The 16,675-nt window shown below is 35.3% G+C and overlaps 1 protein-coding gene across 1 annotated transcript in view; it reads right to left on the bottom strand.

The window, feature by feature from the left end:
* Positions 1-7,830, bottom strand: part of LOC134250347 (transmembrane 9 superfamily member 4-like) — a 15,935-nt gene extending 8,105 nt beyond the window's left edge. Inside the window, exons 1-5 of the mRNA XM_062732709.1 lie at positions 7,750-7,830; positions 4,859-4,972; positions 4,106-4,208; positions 3,730-3,773; positions 3,411-3,523 (exon numbers count right to left, since the gene is read on the bottom strand). Coding sequence (XP_062588693.1) covers positions 3,411-3,523; positions 3,730-3,773; positions 4,106-4,208; positions 4,859-4,972; positions 7,750-7,761 — 386 coding nt within the window. The 5' untranslated portion in view covers positions 7,762-7,830. The remainder of the gene's footprint in view (positions 1-3,410; positions 3,524-3,729; positions 3,774-4,105; positions 4,209-4,858; positions 4,973-7,749) is intronic.
* Between the last annotated feature and the right edge of the window lie 8,845 nt (positions 7,831-16,675).

Genomic DNA, 16,675 nt, shown 5'->3' with positions numbered 1-16,675 from the left:
CTAGCAAATTTTATATACTATGTAAATAAATATATACATGTAAAGGTTTTTGACCGGAACTATTTATTTTTTCCAATGCATAGGAGGCTACTTTCTGGGGTTTACAAAGATATTTTTAAAGACATTCGTATCAGCGAATGTGACCAATATTCTTTCAGACCTTCTTATTAATATATTTTTCATGAATGCAAATACCTGATATTATTTTTTCTTACGAAGGAGCGTACATGTATATTGATTTTGTATTTCTGGGGATTGCGTAATTCTAAAAAAAATCAATTTAATTTCAAAGGTTAAATAAACAAAGGATGCTTGGTATTAAAATATTGTTTCAAATCAGTAGAATTGAATGCTGTTAACGACATCCAAATAAATACATGTAAACATAGAAGGCTTATATACCAACTTTGTTCATCTGTACTTTAATTTCAAACACGGCAGGATTTGTAATTAATTAAATTAATAATTTCTATATACTTTGGAAACTCACATCAAATATTTTAATACTCTTTCCTCGAGCTCTTTTCTGCAGTTTCCTTGAGATGTTATGTGGGTCCGAGGTGTAATTTGAGCTTTACAGCGATTCTTTACTTTGTGTGTGTGTGTGTGCGGGGGGGGGGTCTTTCTACCCTTGGGTTAAGGTCAAAGGTTAAGGTCGATTTCAAGTTCATAGGTCAAGGTCATTTTGGTAAATAGCTAATATCAACATTTTATTCAGGTTACTAGTGACCTTGACCTAAGTATCAAGATCAAGGGTAAAAAGATCTGCTTCAGTATGTTACATGTCTTTACATTTAGAAGTTATTTATTCTGCATGAACATCAAAAGACTTAAGTATACTGTCGTTTAACGCATTGTGTGTGCGCGCATGTGCATGACGTCCTTGCATTTACTTTTGATGGTAGAATAATGCAGGCATTCATTATATCTATTCATATATTCGAAATTTCACCCTGTATTATTGAGAACTAAGAAAGTTTTAGGCATTTAAACTTTTAGCCAATCAGATTGCAGCACACGTGCATGTGCGTGCGTTCATGATTATTCTTATATATCATGCTGCAGATCTTTATAATGTATGACTATGTTCAAAATTTCAAAGGATTTTGTCAGAAAACAAAAAAGATATAAAGACTTTAGTTTCAGCCAATCAGAACGAAGCGCACATGCATGCGCGTGAGATCTTGCTATTTTGACCATGTCATCATGTCTATACTACTATTATATCCTTATGTTTTGAGTTTCAAAGCATTTCATCAAAAATTTAAAAGGTTACGGCTATATCTATCATATTGGTCATTTCACGCGTTACACGTGTGCGCACATGCACGCACGTGCGCGCAAAATGACCTTCGTTCTGCACATCTACATTACATACCTAGTGACCCTAAAAAGGTTTCACCTAGATCGGATGAGTAGTTTACAAGAACACTCGCGGACAAAAAAAGTACCGGAGAAGAAAATTCAGAAAAAAAGTAAACACAATATGTTCCCAAACTTCGTTTGGGGAACATAATAAGAAACAGAGTAAAAACAATATGTTCCCCAACTTCGTTTGGGGAACATAACTAGTGCTAATTGTAACGGGGACCGTTACAGATGTTCCCCAAACGCTCCCCAACTCCCTTTTGGTGCCATATTCCCTGGAAGCTTCATTAAATTAGACAAACTCGATGCATTTGAGACTTAAAAACGTTTACCCAGAAGTGTACAAAGTTCATTCAAATTTTAGCATTGCACGCGTGCGCATGTGAATGCATGTGCGTAATGACCATATCATCTTGTCTACACAATCTATATATTTTAATATACTTAATATTAAAGTATTTAATCCAAAAGTATTAAAAAGATACGCTCATTCAATTGTTTTTTTTATTTTGCTCATTTCACGTGCACGCATGTGCATACATGAGCATGGTGACCATACCTTCTTGTAGATGTCCGTTACATCTATCTATGTTCTAAATCCCATCCCGTTTGGTTAAAATCCAAGGGAGTTATAGCTGTTTAAAGTTTCAGCCAATCAGATTGCCGTGCATGTACATGCACATGTATGCATGTGCATGGTGACCATATTTTCTTGTAGTAGTCCAGTATATCTATCTATGTTCCAAATCCCATCCTGTTTGGTTGAAAATCAAGGGAGTTATAGCTATTTAAAGTTTAAGCCGATCAGATTGCAGCGCACGTGCATGCACGTGTTTTCATGATAATTGCTATATATCATGTTGTAGGATATCCTAATGCATGGCTATTTTCAACATTTCAAAGGATTTCGTCAAAAAACAAGAAAGATATTGAGACTTTAGTTTCAGCCAATCAGAGCAAAGCGCACGTGCATGCGCGTGAGATCTTGCTATTTCGACCATGTCATATTGTCTATGCTACTAATATATCCTTATATTATAAGTTTCAAAGCATTTCATCAAAAATTTAAAAAGTTACGCCTATATCAATTAAATCGGTCATTACACATGTTGCACGTGCACGCTCTTGCAAGCATGTGCGCGCAAAATGACCTTCGTTCCGCAAATCTACATAACATGTCTACTGACCCTAAAAACATTTCACCTTAGTCGGATGTATAGTTTACGAGATCATTCCCGGACAAAAAAGTACCCAGGAAGAAGAAGAAGAAGAAAAATAATAATAATAATAATAATAAGAAACAGAGTAAAAACAATATGTTCCCCAACTTCGTTTGGGGAACATAATAATAATAATAATAATAAGAAACAGAGTAAAAACAATATGTTCCCCAACTTCGTTTGGGGAACATAATAATAATAAGAAACAGAGTAAAAACAATATGTTCCCCAACTTCGTTTGGGGAACATAATTAGCACATCGTAAATAATTGTGCATTACTGTCTATACATTGAATGAGCTCTTTGACAAGCGAAACCCGGTCCGCTTGATATATAGTATGCCTATATTATGCGTGCCTGTAGATTTTGATTTAGGTAACATTTCACCCGGCTTTCAAACTTCGTGAACAGCCAAGAAAATATGTACAGTGAGTCATGCGAGACTATTTTATAATTTCGATACTCCAAAATATTGATTAATTTCATCATTCAATTATATTTTATATTATGTATATGATGTCTTGTAAATAAACAACGAAATTTTCAAAAATTAATAGTTTCCTGCATTTTTCCTGCACTCCGGATTCTGTCTAAACCGGCCAAATTTTATGGAACCAGCGATAGCCGGTTTGGACAAATTATACTGAATGAGTGAGCAGAGGGTTTATGAACCTTAAAGTGGGTCTGCTAATTTCTCAGAAGGATAATCTGCATCAAGAAGATTTTTTTTTTTCAAAGAGATAATACTTAAGAAAACAACTTATGAAATATAAAAAAAGAATTTATAAACCTATGAATAAGAGATACTAAAAGGCAACTTACAGATGAACATAGTAGTTCTTTTTAATTCTTTCTGCCATCAATGCTGATTCCTTGGCAGTGAGCTTGATTTTGTCACACAAAACTTTACATGCCATATTTGTAGCCATCTTAATCTGAAATGTGTTTAATTAAGAAACATTTTAGAGATACATTTAAATTAGATCTGAGTAATGATACCAATACTATACAAAAGAGTAAAAATTGGTCAACAAAACAAATGCATTTAAAAATAACACAAGAGTCCCTGTGACATTTAAATGAAATTTGAGTAACGATATGCAAGTTACAAAAGAAGAAATAGTTGTACAACAAAACAAACCTCGTATGGAGTATTAACAATCCTGTCTCCTCTCAATACTTCACCTGCAAAAATATTTTCAAAATAGATGTCAACAATATAGTCAGACACATATACATAGAGAACAAAGATATTGTGTGTAATAAATTTATTAATTTTATTATGAATGCTGTCAATACTGAATATCAAGAATTTTCAAATACGTTCAAACAATATTATTAATAAGCTTTTTTCTATGTTATGTTGAAAATTTTCATGCAAGGTCAAATCATTTCTTTAAAGAAAAAGAAAAGTCAATAAAAAATAATAATTGAGGTATCGCTTAAGTCCCTTGATTTCACTGTTTTCCCCTCTTGATTTCCTTTGTTGATATCGAACATCTAACCCACACACATACCCAAATTTTCCACTTTATATTCTTTTCCTCCCTTTGGCTCACAGAATCTGAGTGAATAATATTCATATGGAAGCTGAGTCTTGGTGCTGGTCATCTTTACTGCCTGAAAGGTGTACAAGCAAACAGATTAGTAAAATTGTAATTTGGGTTAAAATGTTCTGATCATGATCATAAGACATTTCATGTTAATGTTCAATACATAGAAAATAAATTTCACTTTCAGAGAACATCTACTGTAGATCACTATATTTTTCGCGACACCTTATTTTTGTAAGTTAGTTATTGACTCTTTAAAGGCAAGACAAAATTTCACGAAGTGTGTTTATTGCTTTATATAATCTTTAGGAATGATAAAACATGTATATGCAAGGATGAAATTTTTTCGAGAAAACTATCTCTTGTAATTGTGCAAAAATAAGGTTCTTGCTAATAAAAATTTATTTTCAGTATTAGGAAGGTTATATCCAGATGAAATATAGAGTGTAAAAATTCCATAACTGATCAGATCTAGGTCAAACTTTACACTGAATTTTCGGAATTACCTTTGCTATTTCATGTGATCTCAATACTGATGTATGCTGATGGAGAATTCTTTTTTTTTTATTATGCTTGATATTAAATTCTAATAAAATTGAAACTTCACTCTTTGCCAATTGGAAATGAAATGCATCAAGTCAGACGAAACTTACAAATTTTATGAACATTATTAAGGAAGCCTCAATCCATTCCAATGCTCAATCTAGGCTCACTTACCCTGACCTCTACAAGGTCATTTTTCTTAAACTCCTTGGGAGCCACTCCTGGTACATAGAATCCAGAGCAAAGGTTCAGAAAGGACAGGAACAAGAGAAGCCGTGGAACCATATTCTGCAAGAAAATGTCAACAGGTGTATTGTTTTATTCTCCTCTAAACTTTTTCTGATTCTATCAATAGGTCTAGGACTTGCAATGACTAGACTGACATGATGCATGTCTGTTCTGCACATAGGAAATGACAGGAGAGAGTATCTATAAAGTGTTTTGCTTTCAATTAAAAAATGTACGATGCATAAAATGATAAAAGCTTTTTAACTTTTAGAACTCTGATTGACATTGCCTTGAAGGAGACTCATATTGGAAAGTGATGTTTAAAATTTTCAAAGATCGTTTTTGGATCAGTTTAAATTAAAAAAAAACTTTACACTGCATTGAAGTGTGATTTTTGTTTTTTTTAAAAATACTTCCTGACAATATGGTCAATTAAGAAATATGAATGATTTTGTACCTAAGTAAACTAACATGCACCTATAACATGTATATTTAAGCTATAATCTATTCAACATTAGCAAAAATGTAGTAATTTTATCTGACTTCTATATTGGACAAGCAATAAATATAAATTATAATTCTGATAACTCCCGACTCTCACATTTCTTTTACTGAAACAGCACATTTTTGTGCACAATAAAAATACATTTTTTTTCAATGGGTGGCACTGTAGCTCTCTATTTGTCCATCCCAATTTTTTTTTTTCCAGACCAGAGAGCTACAGATCTGCAGCTATGAAATTTAGTACTAAGTCATAAATGTAGAAACCAAAAAAAGCATACTGATAAAAGTGATTAATTGAACTGCTCAATTTAGACTAGATAGAATGTTCTATCGTTAAAATGATATATGTCCTCATACATGCCAACTTTTGAAAATTCCCATGGGGGATTTTGCGCATGACGACAATTTTCAAAGCTTCAAATTCGCGACATTTTGTTGTGAAAATAAATGAATATGAAATACTTTTTTTTAATTATAATATTGATAGCACTTAATTATGAATACAAATAAATACAAATTAAAGTTTTATTTTTCCAAATTTAAATATCTTTGCTTAATAGTTGTCACTCTGTTCTATTAATTTACATTTTGTTTCTAGTATGTACCCTTAAAATCAAGTGTCACTTTATTCCCTATAAGTAAGTATATAGACAGTGCATCATTAATTTTATCTCACACACAAATCAATTTGGAGAAAATATGCCTAATTTAATCATGAATTTTTTAACACAAGCCCCACCCCCACCCATCCCAAAGAAAAATTAAAATTATAAAAGACTACATCATGAACATGATAAACTTTTGCAGTCTTGGCAATGCCATATGGGTTTCTGGTATTTCCTTGACATATTTGTATCATAGAAATACAATGTACATCTGTATGAGTATGATCTATGGGAGAAGGGGGGGGGGGGGTTCAGTGTACTTAAACATGAGTGTATTATTTAATCTAAATTATTTTCAGTATTTTTTTAAATTGACAAACTATACAATATTTTTATTATTAGCAGTTAAAATCAGCAGCTATATATGCTTTGAAATTTTCTACTTTCGTTTTCAAAAAACGATCTTTTTGGATTCCTATTTTATTGTTTGATTATCATTTTATTGTCTTAAATTTTTGTTTTAAATGAAATGACTAATAATTAAGCCCTTTATCTATGTGTTTCACTTTGCATACCCCTTCAAACTGAAAACTGCTCCAGGCTATAAGCACCTGTGCCTGGACAGCAGTGTGTGCGTTCATGCGAGAAGTGATTTCCTGTGGCTAATTAACTCTGCATGTTAAATAAACAATGAGACTTATCTATTGAATAAACAACTCTGATATTCTTATCCCGATTGACAAAATTCGGTGTTAGGGAAACTGGAAGTCTGAATTTTTTCAAATCGGGAAATTGGGGCAATTTTTCTCTCACGATCGGGAAGGCGGGATGAAAGGGTAAAATCGGGAGAATCCCGCCTAAATCGGGAAAGTTGGCATGTATGTGTCCTACGGACCTGGTTCAACGATAGAATTTGTTCCGTGTATTCACAATGTTGCAAAATAAACACAGGCAATAACTCGAACTCAGTGCATTTACAACGAACAATCAAGAGAGTTCTGACTTAAAACATGGCGTGTAAATTTTAAGCGAGAAAAAATGTTGAGAAAATTAGTTGAATTTAGTCTTAATTTGGATTTTATTTTAGGTTTAAAGGCATACACAACTGATCACATACAAAATCGTTCGGAGCGATTCTGCAATTTTCTTGTTACATTGAGAGTATATGGGAGGTATTCGGGACAAGCCCTCACCAAAGTAAGTTAAATTATTCTAACTAAATTTAGACATTAATAATGCAAGACTTTACATTGTAGACAATTTTACATGTGTATGTAAATATGAATTAAGCGCAACATAGAGAAATGTGCTTAAAAAGTTTGAATTGAATTTGATAAGCGATTATGAGAATATCATTCAATAAAAGAGAGAGTCAGGAGTTGGTCAGTTGGTAGTACTAGATTTACCGCCTGCTTGTGTATTTTAAGATTTCCCCGTTTTCGATGACGTGTCCTAACAATCAATATTTTCACTTGTAAAACACCTGTTCACTCATTAACTCTGGCAATGACATGTGATAATGGTTTGTCAGGGCGTAGTGTACCTACTTATTTTTTTTTTTTAACAAACATCACTAAATACACACTAACGCAAAACATAGTTATCCCTTCTCGTGTGTAAATGGCAAGTATATTTGATGACAAGTACATGAAGACATAAAATAATTTGTTACTAAATAAAGTTTACGTTGTACGACACTCTACCGGGATTTGTTGACAGATTTCTTACCCTTGTCGCCATCTTACAAACGTGGAACTCGACGAAGTCAATTGTAAATAGCGAAAAATATACGCGCCGGATATTTTTGGAATGTATTTATTCATTACATAAATCAGTACGCTGATTGTTTAAACTCTATGCAGAAATTCATTCCGACTTTAGAATCCAAGTTCTTTCAATTACATGTAGTTCCAATTTTCCCCTCATTCACTTCTTCATAACTCTTTCTTTTACTTTACTTCAACAAAAAGTGTGCACGGGGGGGGCGGTATAATGCCATTCAGAATTTTCCAACATGATGTGTTTGTGAAACACTACCGGGTGTGCCCCTGATGGTAACATAATTCTGGAATGGACACATCTGTGGTATACACTTACCCCTGAGAGTAACTGATAGATATGGGCTACATGTAAATTAAAATTGACAGACAGACAGACAAACAAGACAAAACAATATTCCTCGGGATCTTTCGATCCAAGGGCAATAGAAGTTATGTTTGGAAAAAGTTGGGTTCTGCCGCCTAGGTCTGCAAGGAATGCTCACTCTTCCATGGTACCTGATCCAACCTTATGTCTTACACGGTGAAACACTACTCGTGTCTTCTCTACTCATAGTATTTAAATATTCAGGAAACTGCACAAAGACTAAGTTGACACGTACATGAAATCAAGACAAACAAGAGGCCCAGGGACCACATCGCTCACCTGAGCAACTGTCTAGCTAAAAGAAAAAATCAGTTCAGTATTGAAAAGTTTTAAATATAAAAGTGGGTTCAGGGGAGAAGGGGGGGGGGGGGTATTTGAACAAACTTAAATCTACACTTCCTACGGACGTTTTTAATAAATTAATATGATACATAATGACTTTGCTGTTTATAAGATGAACATTTTGATTGATATAGCCTTCGTTAATATCCCTTTGTATAACTATGATCCACTTTTAATAATGGCTCCATTTATTCTTCTTGTTGGTCACCCATTGTGGCCCCACTCTACCCCCGTGGGTCATGATTTAAACAAACTTGAATCTACACTATAACCGAGGAAGCTTTCATAAAAATATGAAGAATCTCAACTGTTGTCGTTGTCAAGAAGAATTTCAAAGATTATTTTCTATGAAATCCTTCTTAAAAATTTGGTCATCTGTTATGGCTAACCCTTGCCCCAGGGGATATGATTTGAACAAACATGAATCTACACTAAAGGAATTAGCTTCATATTATGATAACGATGGCCAGTCATGGCTTTGCTGTTCTTGAGAAGAAAATTTTTAAAGATTTTCCCTATGTATCCCTATGTTAAACTTTGATCCCCCATTGTGGCCCCATCCTACCCCAGGGGTCATGATTCGAACAAACTTGAATCTTCACTACCAGAAGATGCTTCCGTATAACTAAGACCAATCATGGCTTTGCTGTTCTTGAGAAGAAGATATTTTAAAGATTTTCCTATGTACTTCTATGTTAAACTTTGATACCCCACTTTGGCCCTGCCTAAATATCGGGGGTCATGATTTTAACAAACTTGAATTTACACTAGCAGAGGATGCTTCCTCATGAGTTTCATCTTTTCTGGCCCAGTGGTTCTTGAGAAGAAGGTTTTTAAAGATTTTTCTTATGTATTCCCATGTTAAACTTGGTCCCTCCATTGTTGCCCCACCACACCCCTGGGGGTCATGACTTGAATAAAATTGAATCAACACTACCTGAGGATGCCTCCACACGAATTTCATCTTTCCTGGCCCAGTGGTTCTTGAGAAAAATTTTTAAAACATGCCATTAATTTTTTCACTAATTCATAATTATCTCCCCTTTGAAGAGGGCATGAACCCTTCATTTGAATAAACTTGAATCCCCTTCACTCAACGCTAATTTGTGGCAAGCTTGGTAGAAATTTGCCCAGTGGTTTTTGAGAAGATGTAAATGTGAAAAGTTTACGACAACGATGACAGACAACGGACAAATTTTAATCAGAAAAGCTCACTTGAGCCTTCGGCTCAGGTGAGCTAATGATAAAATACAATAAGTAAAATTATACGTAGATTTTTAAGATAATGCATGTTTCATTGTAATAGAAGAAACAGATAGATATATCTTTTAAATTTTACAAGCCTAAATGAACATAAACATAGACACTTGATATAGTCATGCGCAAGAAAGCCATAAAGGCTTATTTCCAATGAGGTCCTCGTGATTTGTGTTGTTCGGATGTACGTATGAGCTTGAATGTTGTTCATTATCCTTGGAAAACTATATTCAGAGATTACTAGTAAATATGTAATATCTATTTGCCGATATAGATTTTCAACTTTATCGTATGATCGATTAGCTAGGTCCGAGTGTCCACACTGTGGCTCGAACCTAAAACCCTCAGATTTAAAATCCGACTGAGCTTAAGGATTAACCCACTAGCTAGTGCTAGTAGGAGCGTGGACTCACTATATACAACACATATAGCTACTTTTAACTCTAGATCTGTTTCACTTCCACCTTCTTTTTTCTTGCGATTTCTTACTCCGAGAAATCTCACCCACGAGACTCTGTAAAGACCGCTCACCATGTAGATTTTGTAGTTTGTCGCCTATATGACCGATTACCTAGGAGGTGTTCAGTTGTTCACACTGCGGCTCGAACCTATGACACTCAGATTTAAGATCAAACGCTTTACCGACTGAGCTAAAGGGTTAACCCACTAGGAAGTGCTGGTAGGAGCGCGGCCTCACTATATACAAAACATTCTGTTTTAACTGGTTTATTTCCAGTTTGGGATTATACTTAGGATTACCATAATTGGGTCCAAGAGAGTTACACTTGCACAAACATCTCATTTAAAGATATGCGCCCGCGGTGCGCAGCGCTTAGGGCGTGTGCTCTAGAGTGGCGAAGTAAGGAGTCGATCCTTACATCGCGGGTTCGAATCCTACAGTGGGACATGGAGACCGGTCCTTCGTGGTCGCAGTAGATGCTGGCACGAAAAAATGAAGCTCACTGCTCAATGGCCCTGAGTGCCGAGTATATAAAATTTGTAGCTATCCACCAGCAAGTAGTGAAAAATTCTCGAAAGGGACGTTAAACAACATACAATCAATCAATCAATCAAAAGATATGAAGTCCTAAAATTAAGAGTCCCATGATAGAATGATGTGATTTTCAGTCCCACCAACTATCCCAACATTCATCCAAAGGAGATGATTGATTGTATGTTGTTTACCGTCCAATTCAAGAATTTTTTTCCTCATACAAAGAGGTCACCGTATGCCGATGAAGGGCTCCAAATTTAGACGTATACTTGGCACTCAGGGCCATTGAGCAGTGAGGGTTCTTTATCGTGCCTATGCCTACCGTGACACGGGACCTACGTTTTTAAGGTCATATCCGAAAGACCGTACGTGACTTTCACTTTTAATGCCGATCGCTTCAGGCTCGTACATCGTTTTTGAAGGGGGGGCAGCCAGAAATTTTTTTTTTACTTATCTGAAAAAGTTGACAAGCCAAAAAAAGGAAAGGTGGCCCAAAGTCGAAAATCCTATTTCGTGGGGGTGTGGGGGGGGGGGAGGGGGGTAGAGGCCAACTTTCTCTCAGTGTCAACTACTTCCAGTATCAATTTTTAAACATTTTCGGTACATCACTAAAAGTGGGGGAGCCAACCAGACTTTCAATTAACATTTCCTACAGCATGAGTAAGGTTAGGGAAAAAGGTGGTGGGGGTGTAAAAGTAAAAGTGAAAGTTGCGACCGCTTTTTGATTTGAGAATTCAAAGCGAGAGTGTATCGATTTAATGAAGGAAGAAGTGCAGAATTGGTGTTTTTATCATTTTTGATGATAAAATGTAAGTGTTGATTCAAGATGACAGTTCTTCCGCCGATTAAAAGTTACAAAATAGAGCCTATTCTTATAAAATACGCATGACTTACCATTCCATGAGGAATTTTGTCCGCCTTTTTAATTTGAAAACGGCAATTTCTTACATTATGGTGACCTCTAAATCATAAAAAAAACAATATTCTGAATCGCCAGCTGTCAATCACACAAAATTCTAGCTATGTAAATATGACAGAGGCCTGAGCAAAATACAAAACAATACAGACTTGCAGGTTTTAACATAAAGATGAAGAAATAGAGTATTTTAAATTTATGCAGTATCTCATGAATATTAATGAGAAATAAATCACGTGGTAGCAATCTCATGAATAAATTGCACACTATTTCGCCACATGATTAACAATGGTAATTTCCACCCCTGTGTCGATACGATATATCCTGGTGAGCTTGAGATAAAACATACCACAGAGTCTGACACATCTGTTTCATACTTGGATATTTTACTTGAAAAAAAAAACATAAATGGTAATCTAACAACCAAGCTCTATGATAAACGTGATGACTTTAACTTTTCTATCATCGACTTCCCTTACTTATGTAGCAATATACCTTCATCACCTGCATACGGAGTTTATAAATCTCAGTAGATTCGATACGCAAGAGCATGCTTTACGTATATGAACAATTTCTAAAACGGGGTAAATTATTGACACACAGTTGATGAAACAAGAATATCAGCAGTCTCGTTCAAAATCATTATTTCGTAAGTGCTATGTTCGATATAATGACCTTGTCAACAAATACAATTTTTTCATTGAGTCAAATACTAGCTGACGTTTTTGTCCCCCGCTTTCGATATAATGACCTTGTCAACAAATACAATTTTTTCATTGAGTCAAATAGTAGCTGACGTTTTTCATACTTATTGTTAGTCCATTATTCATACACTGAATTGACGGATGAATTTTTCCTTTATTTCCCGATCATGACAAGGAGCACATTGCGGGTGTGATCGGTGGGCAGGGGATGCTCACTCCTCCATGGCACCTGATCCCACCTCTGCTGTTTTGGAGGTCCGTGTTTTGCTCTACTCCTGTTTTGTATAGTTTTATGGACTTTGATATTGAATACTGTTCGTGTTAAAGACCAAAAATAATCTGGTTTATAATACTGCTTTGTCGCATTTTATCTTTGTGTTTTATGTACAAAGTTACAAAGTAACTTGTCATGTTTATATCATGGGTTCTAAGAGAAAAAAGCTCGTAGTCGTGCAACAAGAAGTCAAGATATGGATTCTCCTGCAAGCCGACAAATAGAGGAGGATATGCTGGTGGGCATGGCTGTGGAAGTATGAATGAGAACGGCGAATAAGTGTACTTTATGGAATTCTGTGTATACAACATGATCATTGGTGAAACAATGCTCCATCATGAGGAGACACACTCACATGGGTGTCACCTGGAGGGAGAGACAGAAATCAAATCGACCATATTGCTATCAATGGTAAAGATCTTTACAGGATATAAGAGTGAATGCAAGCGTGGGACTGATGTTGGAATTGACCTTGTTTCTGCTAGCATAAAGCTCCAGCAGATGAAAGTAGCATCAGAAAGCAACATTAGGCGACTAGATACAGACAAGCTAAGAGAAAAAAAAGTAAGACAAGACTTAAGATTAGAACTCAAGGACATTTCAGGTCTAGCAATGTGTAGATGTTGAGAATGAGGAAGTGGTTGACCAGTACTCAGGTTAAATCTGCAACTTATTCAGTGAAACAAGCAAGAAGACCCTAGGGTTCAAGAGGCAGTTGCAAAAGGAATGGATTACACCAAATAAAAAGGAAATCAATGACAAAAGTAAAAACCTTAAAACTTATGTAACACCCACTTGGAAAGAATATAAAAGAGAGACTAAGAGAACAATATTCCAATTGTAATAAAGATGTCAAGAAAGCAACAAAGATCATAAAAGTTTTATAGAAGGCGTGACAAGAGAAAGCTGGCTGTGGCTGCTTCTGAACAAAGAGCCTTTGATTCCGAAAATGTTCAGTTGGGTGATTTATAGTCTACAGTGAGCCCAAATTCTATTCAGAATGAACTTCACAATTCAAGGTCCCTGGAGAGTTGCTGTTGGTGTCTACTCTAAACACTATGATACCCTTACTGTCAAAAAACGATGATTCTGCAACAGCTTCTTGAGCACCTCAAAGTAGTTGGGAGAATGTGGCCTGGACAGAACTAAAAATAAATTACGACTACATGTATTCTTTGTGACAAGACCTTTCATTCGATATCAACAACTTTGGCCCTTTGACCTTGGAGATTAACGTTCTTAAAAAAACTTTAACCATGGTTATGTCTTTTGAACGGTAAGGACTACTGCTTTCATACTTCACAAATGTAATCCTTGTGACAAATTCTTTGTTCAAAACCCAACAAGTTTGATCTTGACCCTCGAGTTTAATCTATCTTTCAAAAGCTTATCCCTGGTTATAACAATTTTTGAACAAGTGGTGCTAGTTTGATACTCTTATTTTACTTCCATGAAGGATAACACAGTGAATATGCACATTTTAATGATAAATTAAATGGTAGATCCAGGAATCCTGAAATGAAGTGAACGAGTTTCGGGTCGGGGAGGGGGCCATTCCCCAAAAATTATTTATTCAATCTGATGTATATTTTGGATACAAAAATGGGGGCTCCCGGCCATCTCTAAATCCTCCAGTGTTGATTTTTGGGTAGGGGTGGGGTGAAGAGAAAAATTAACGGTTACTTGGGTATTGGGTTATAAATATGTATGCATATTATTAAGGAATGAAGCTTATTTCAACTTTTATTATACGATATAACATAATTTGGGGCAAGCGAAGCGCGTAAACTGTCCCAAGTTATGTTATATCGTATAACAGAAGTTGAATTAAGCTTCATTCCTTATAATTTAATTTCAGTGTAGACAATGAGACAATTTTTCCTCCGGAAAAAGGCTTCAAATTGAGTATTATTTAAAAAAAAAAGTAACGTCAAGCGGAGTTATACGTTTTTGACGTAACTAATTGTGACTTAGGCAAGTACGCGCACGCTTCACGGAAGAAAATGCAGCTAAAACAATCCGTCTTTTCCTTAAACTTCAATATGCCAATAAAAAGGAATTGACGCGGTTAATATAAGTAATATTCTTAACCACAAAAGGGTCCAGTCTCGTATTCCACCATATTTCAAGTTAAAGACTACACCTTGTATTTCCTACAAATATACATCAACAATTGCTTCCAAACTTTACAATTACAAAAACACTTTACATGGTCTGGATACCGACTATCTGAAACATAATCCTCCTTCGTGTTCATGTTCTTCTTCGCCCTATAACTATAGTCCTGCTGGACACGTTATTACGGGTGACATAAATATAGTTAGTAATGAGGACCTTAGATCACTTATTTTAAAAGGTCCTAAATATAGGGAACCTCGATTCTTCAACTGGCGTCGGAATTTCATCAATATTATGGATTCTGTTGAAAATTACGCCAGACGATGGGCCAAATATGAAAAAGAAGACGTTGACATCTTGTCAGAATGGATAAAATGTATTAGATCTATGCTGAAGTCGCGTATTAGAAGATTGAGGGGCAATATGAAAACCATATCCTTCTGTGTTTAATAAACCAGAAGTAAAAATAGAATTAGATAGATTACATGATCAGTACGTACTGGTTCCTGAAATTCTTCAAAATCACGTGTCAGTTTTGAATACATGTACTTTTAATATTCCACAGAGCCAAAATGAATTTGAACTACCTTATATATATTGGATTCCGAAACTTCATAAGAATCCTTACAAACAAAGATACATTGCAGGTTCCAGTAAATGTTCAAACAAGCCTCTTTCGTTACTCCTCACTAAGATATTGACAGTAGTGAAGGAAAAACCTCAAGAGTACTGTGCAACTATATATTCAAGAAGTGGTGTGAATCAGATGTGGATACTAAAAAATTCTAAAGAACTCTTGGACAATTTAAAATCACAAGACTTTACAAAAATCAAGAGCTTAAAAACTTTCGTCTTTTCAACTTTATACACAACAATTCCCCACGACAACTTAAAATCCAGGCTTTTTGATATCATTGACAGCTGCTTGTTCAATAAAAATGGAACTCGTAAATTTACTTACCTCGTCATTGGTCATTTGCAAAATTATTTTGTTAAAACAGATTCTGATCGCACACATAAGTACTCTGAAGTTGACATCAAGAAGATGCTTGAGTTTCTTATTGAAAATATCTATGTGGTTTTTGGAGACCAGGTCTTCCAACAATCTATTGGATTTCCCATGGGTACAAATTGCGCTCCATTATTAGCAGACTTATTTTCATATTCATATGAAGCAGAATTTATGCAAAATCTTATGCGTGAAAAGAAGAAAACACTTGCTGTGGCCTTCAACTCGACATTTAGATATATCGACGACGTATTGTCAATTAGCAATGGTAATTTCCATTCCTACGTCGAAAGGATACATCCTTGTGAGCATGAGATAAAAGATACCACAGAGTCTGACACTTCTGTTTCATACTTGGATATTTTACTTGAAAAAGGCGCTAACGGTAATCTAACATCCAAGGTATATGATAAACGTGATGACTTTATCTTTTCTATCGTCAACTTCCCTTACTTATGCAGCAATATACCTTCATCACCTGCATACGGAGTATATATATCTCAGTTGATTCGATACGCAAGAGCATGCTCTACGTACGAACAATTTCTAAAATGAGGTAAATTATTGACAAGCAAGTGGACGAAACAAGAATATCAGCAGTTTCATTTTAAGTCATCATTTCGTAACTTCTATGGTCGATACATCGACCTTGTCAGCAAATACAATTTATCATTGAATCAAATGCTGACTGACGTTTCTCATACCAATTGTTAGTCCATTATTGTCCCCTGCTTGAAACGTGGGGGATATTAATTTGGGTTTGTCCGTCCGTCCCTCTGTCCGTCCGTCCGTCCGTCTTTCTGTCTGTCTGTAACGCTTTCGTTTTCACACGGTATCTCGAGAACCCTTTGAGCTTTTGCAATGAAATTTAGCATAGCAACTCCCTGTGGACTAA

This window comes from Saccostrea cucullata, unplaced genomic scaffold, assembly GCF_032062105.1.
Source record: "Saccostrea cucullata isolate Sc308-1 unplaced genomic scaffold, CSIRO_AGI_Scuc_v1 ctg1639, whole genome shotgun sequence".
Classification (NCBI taxonomy): domain Eukaryota; kingdom Metazoa; phylum Mollusca; class Bivalvia; order Ostreida; family Ostreidae; genus Saccostrea; species Saccostrea cuccullata.
This window is presented reverse-complemented; position numbering and strand designations above follow the sequence as displayed.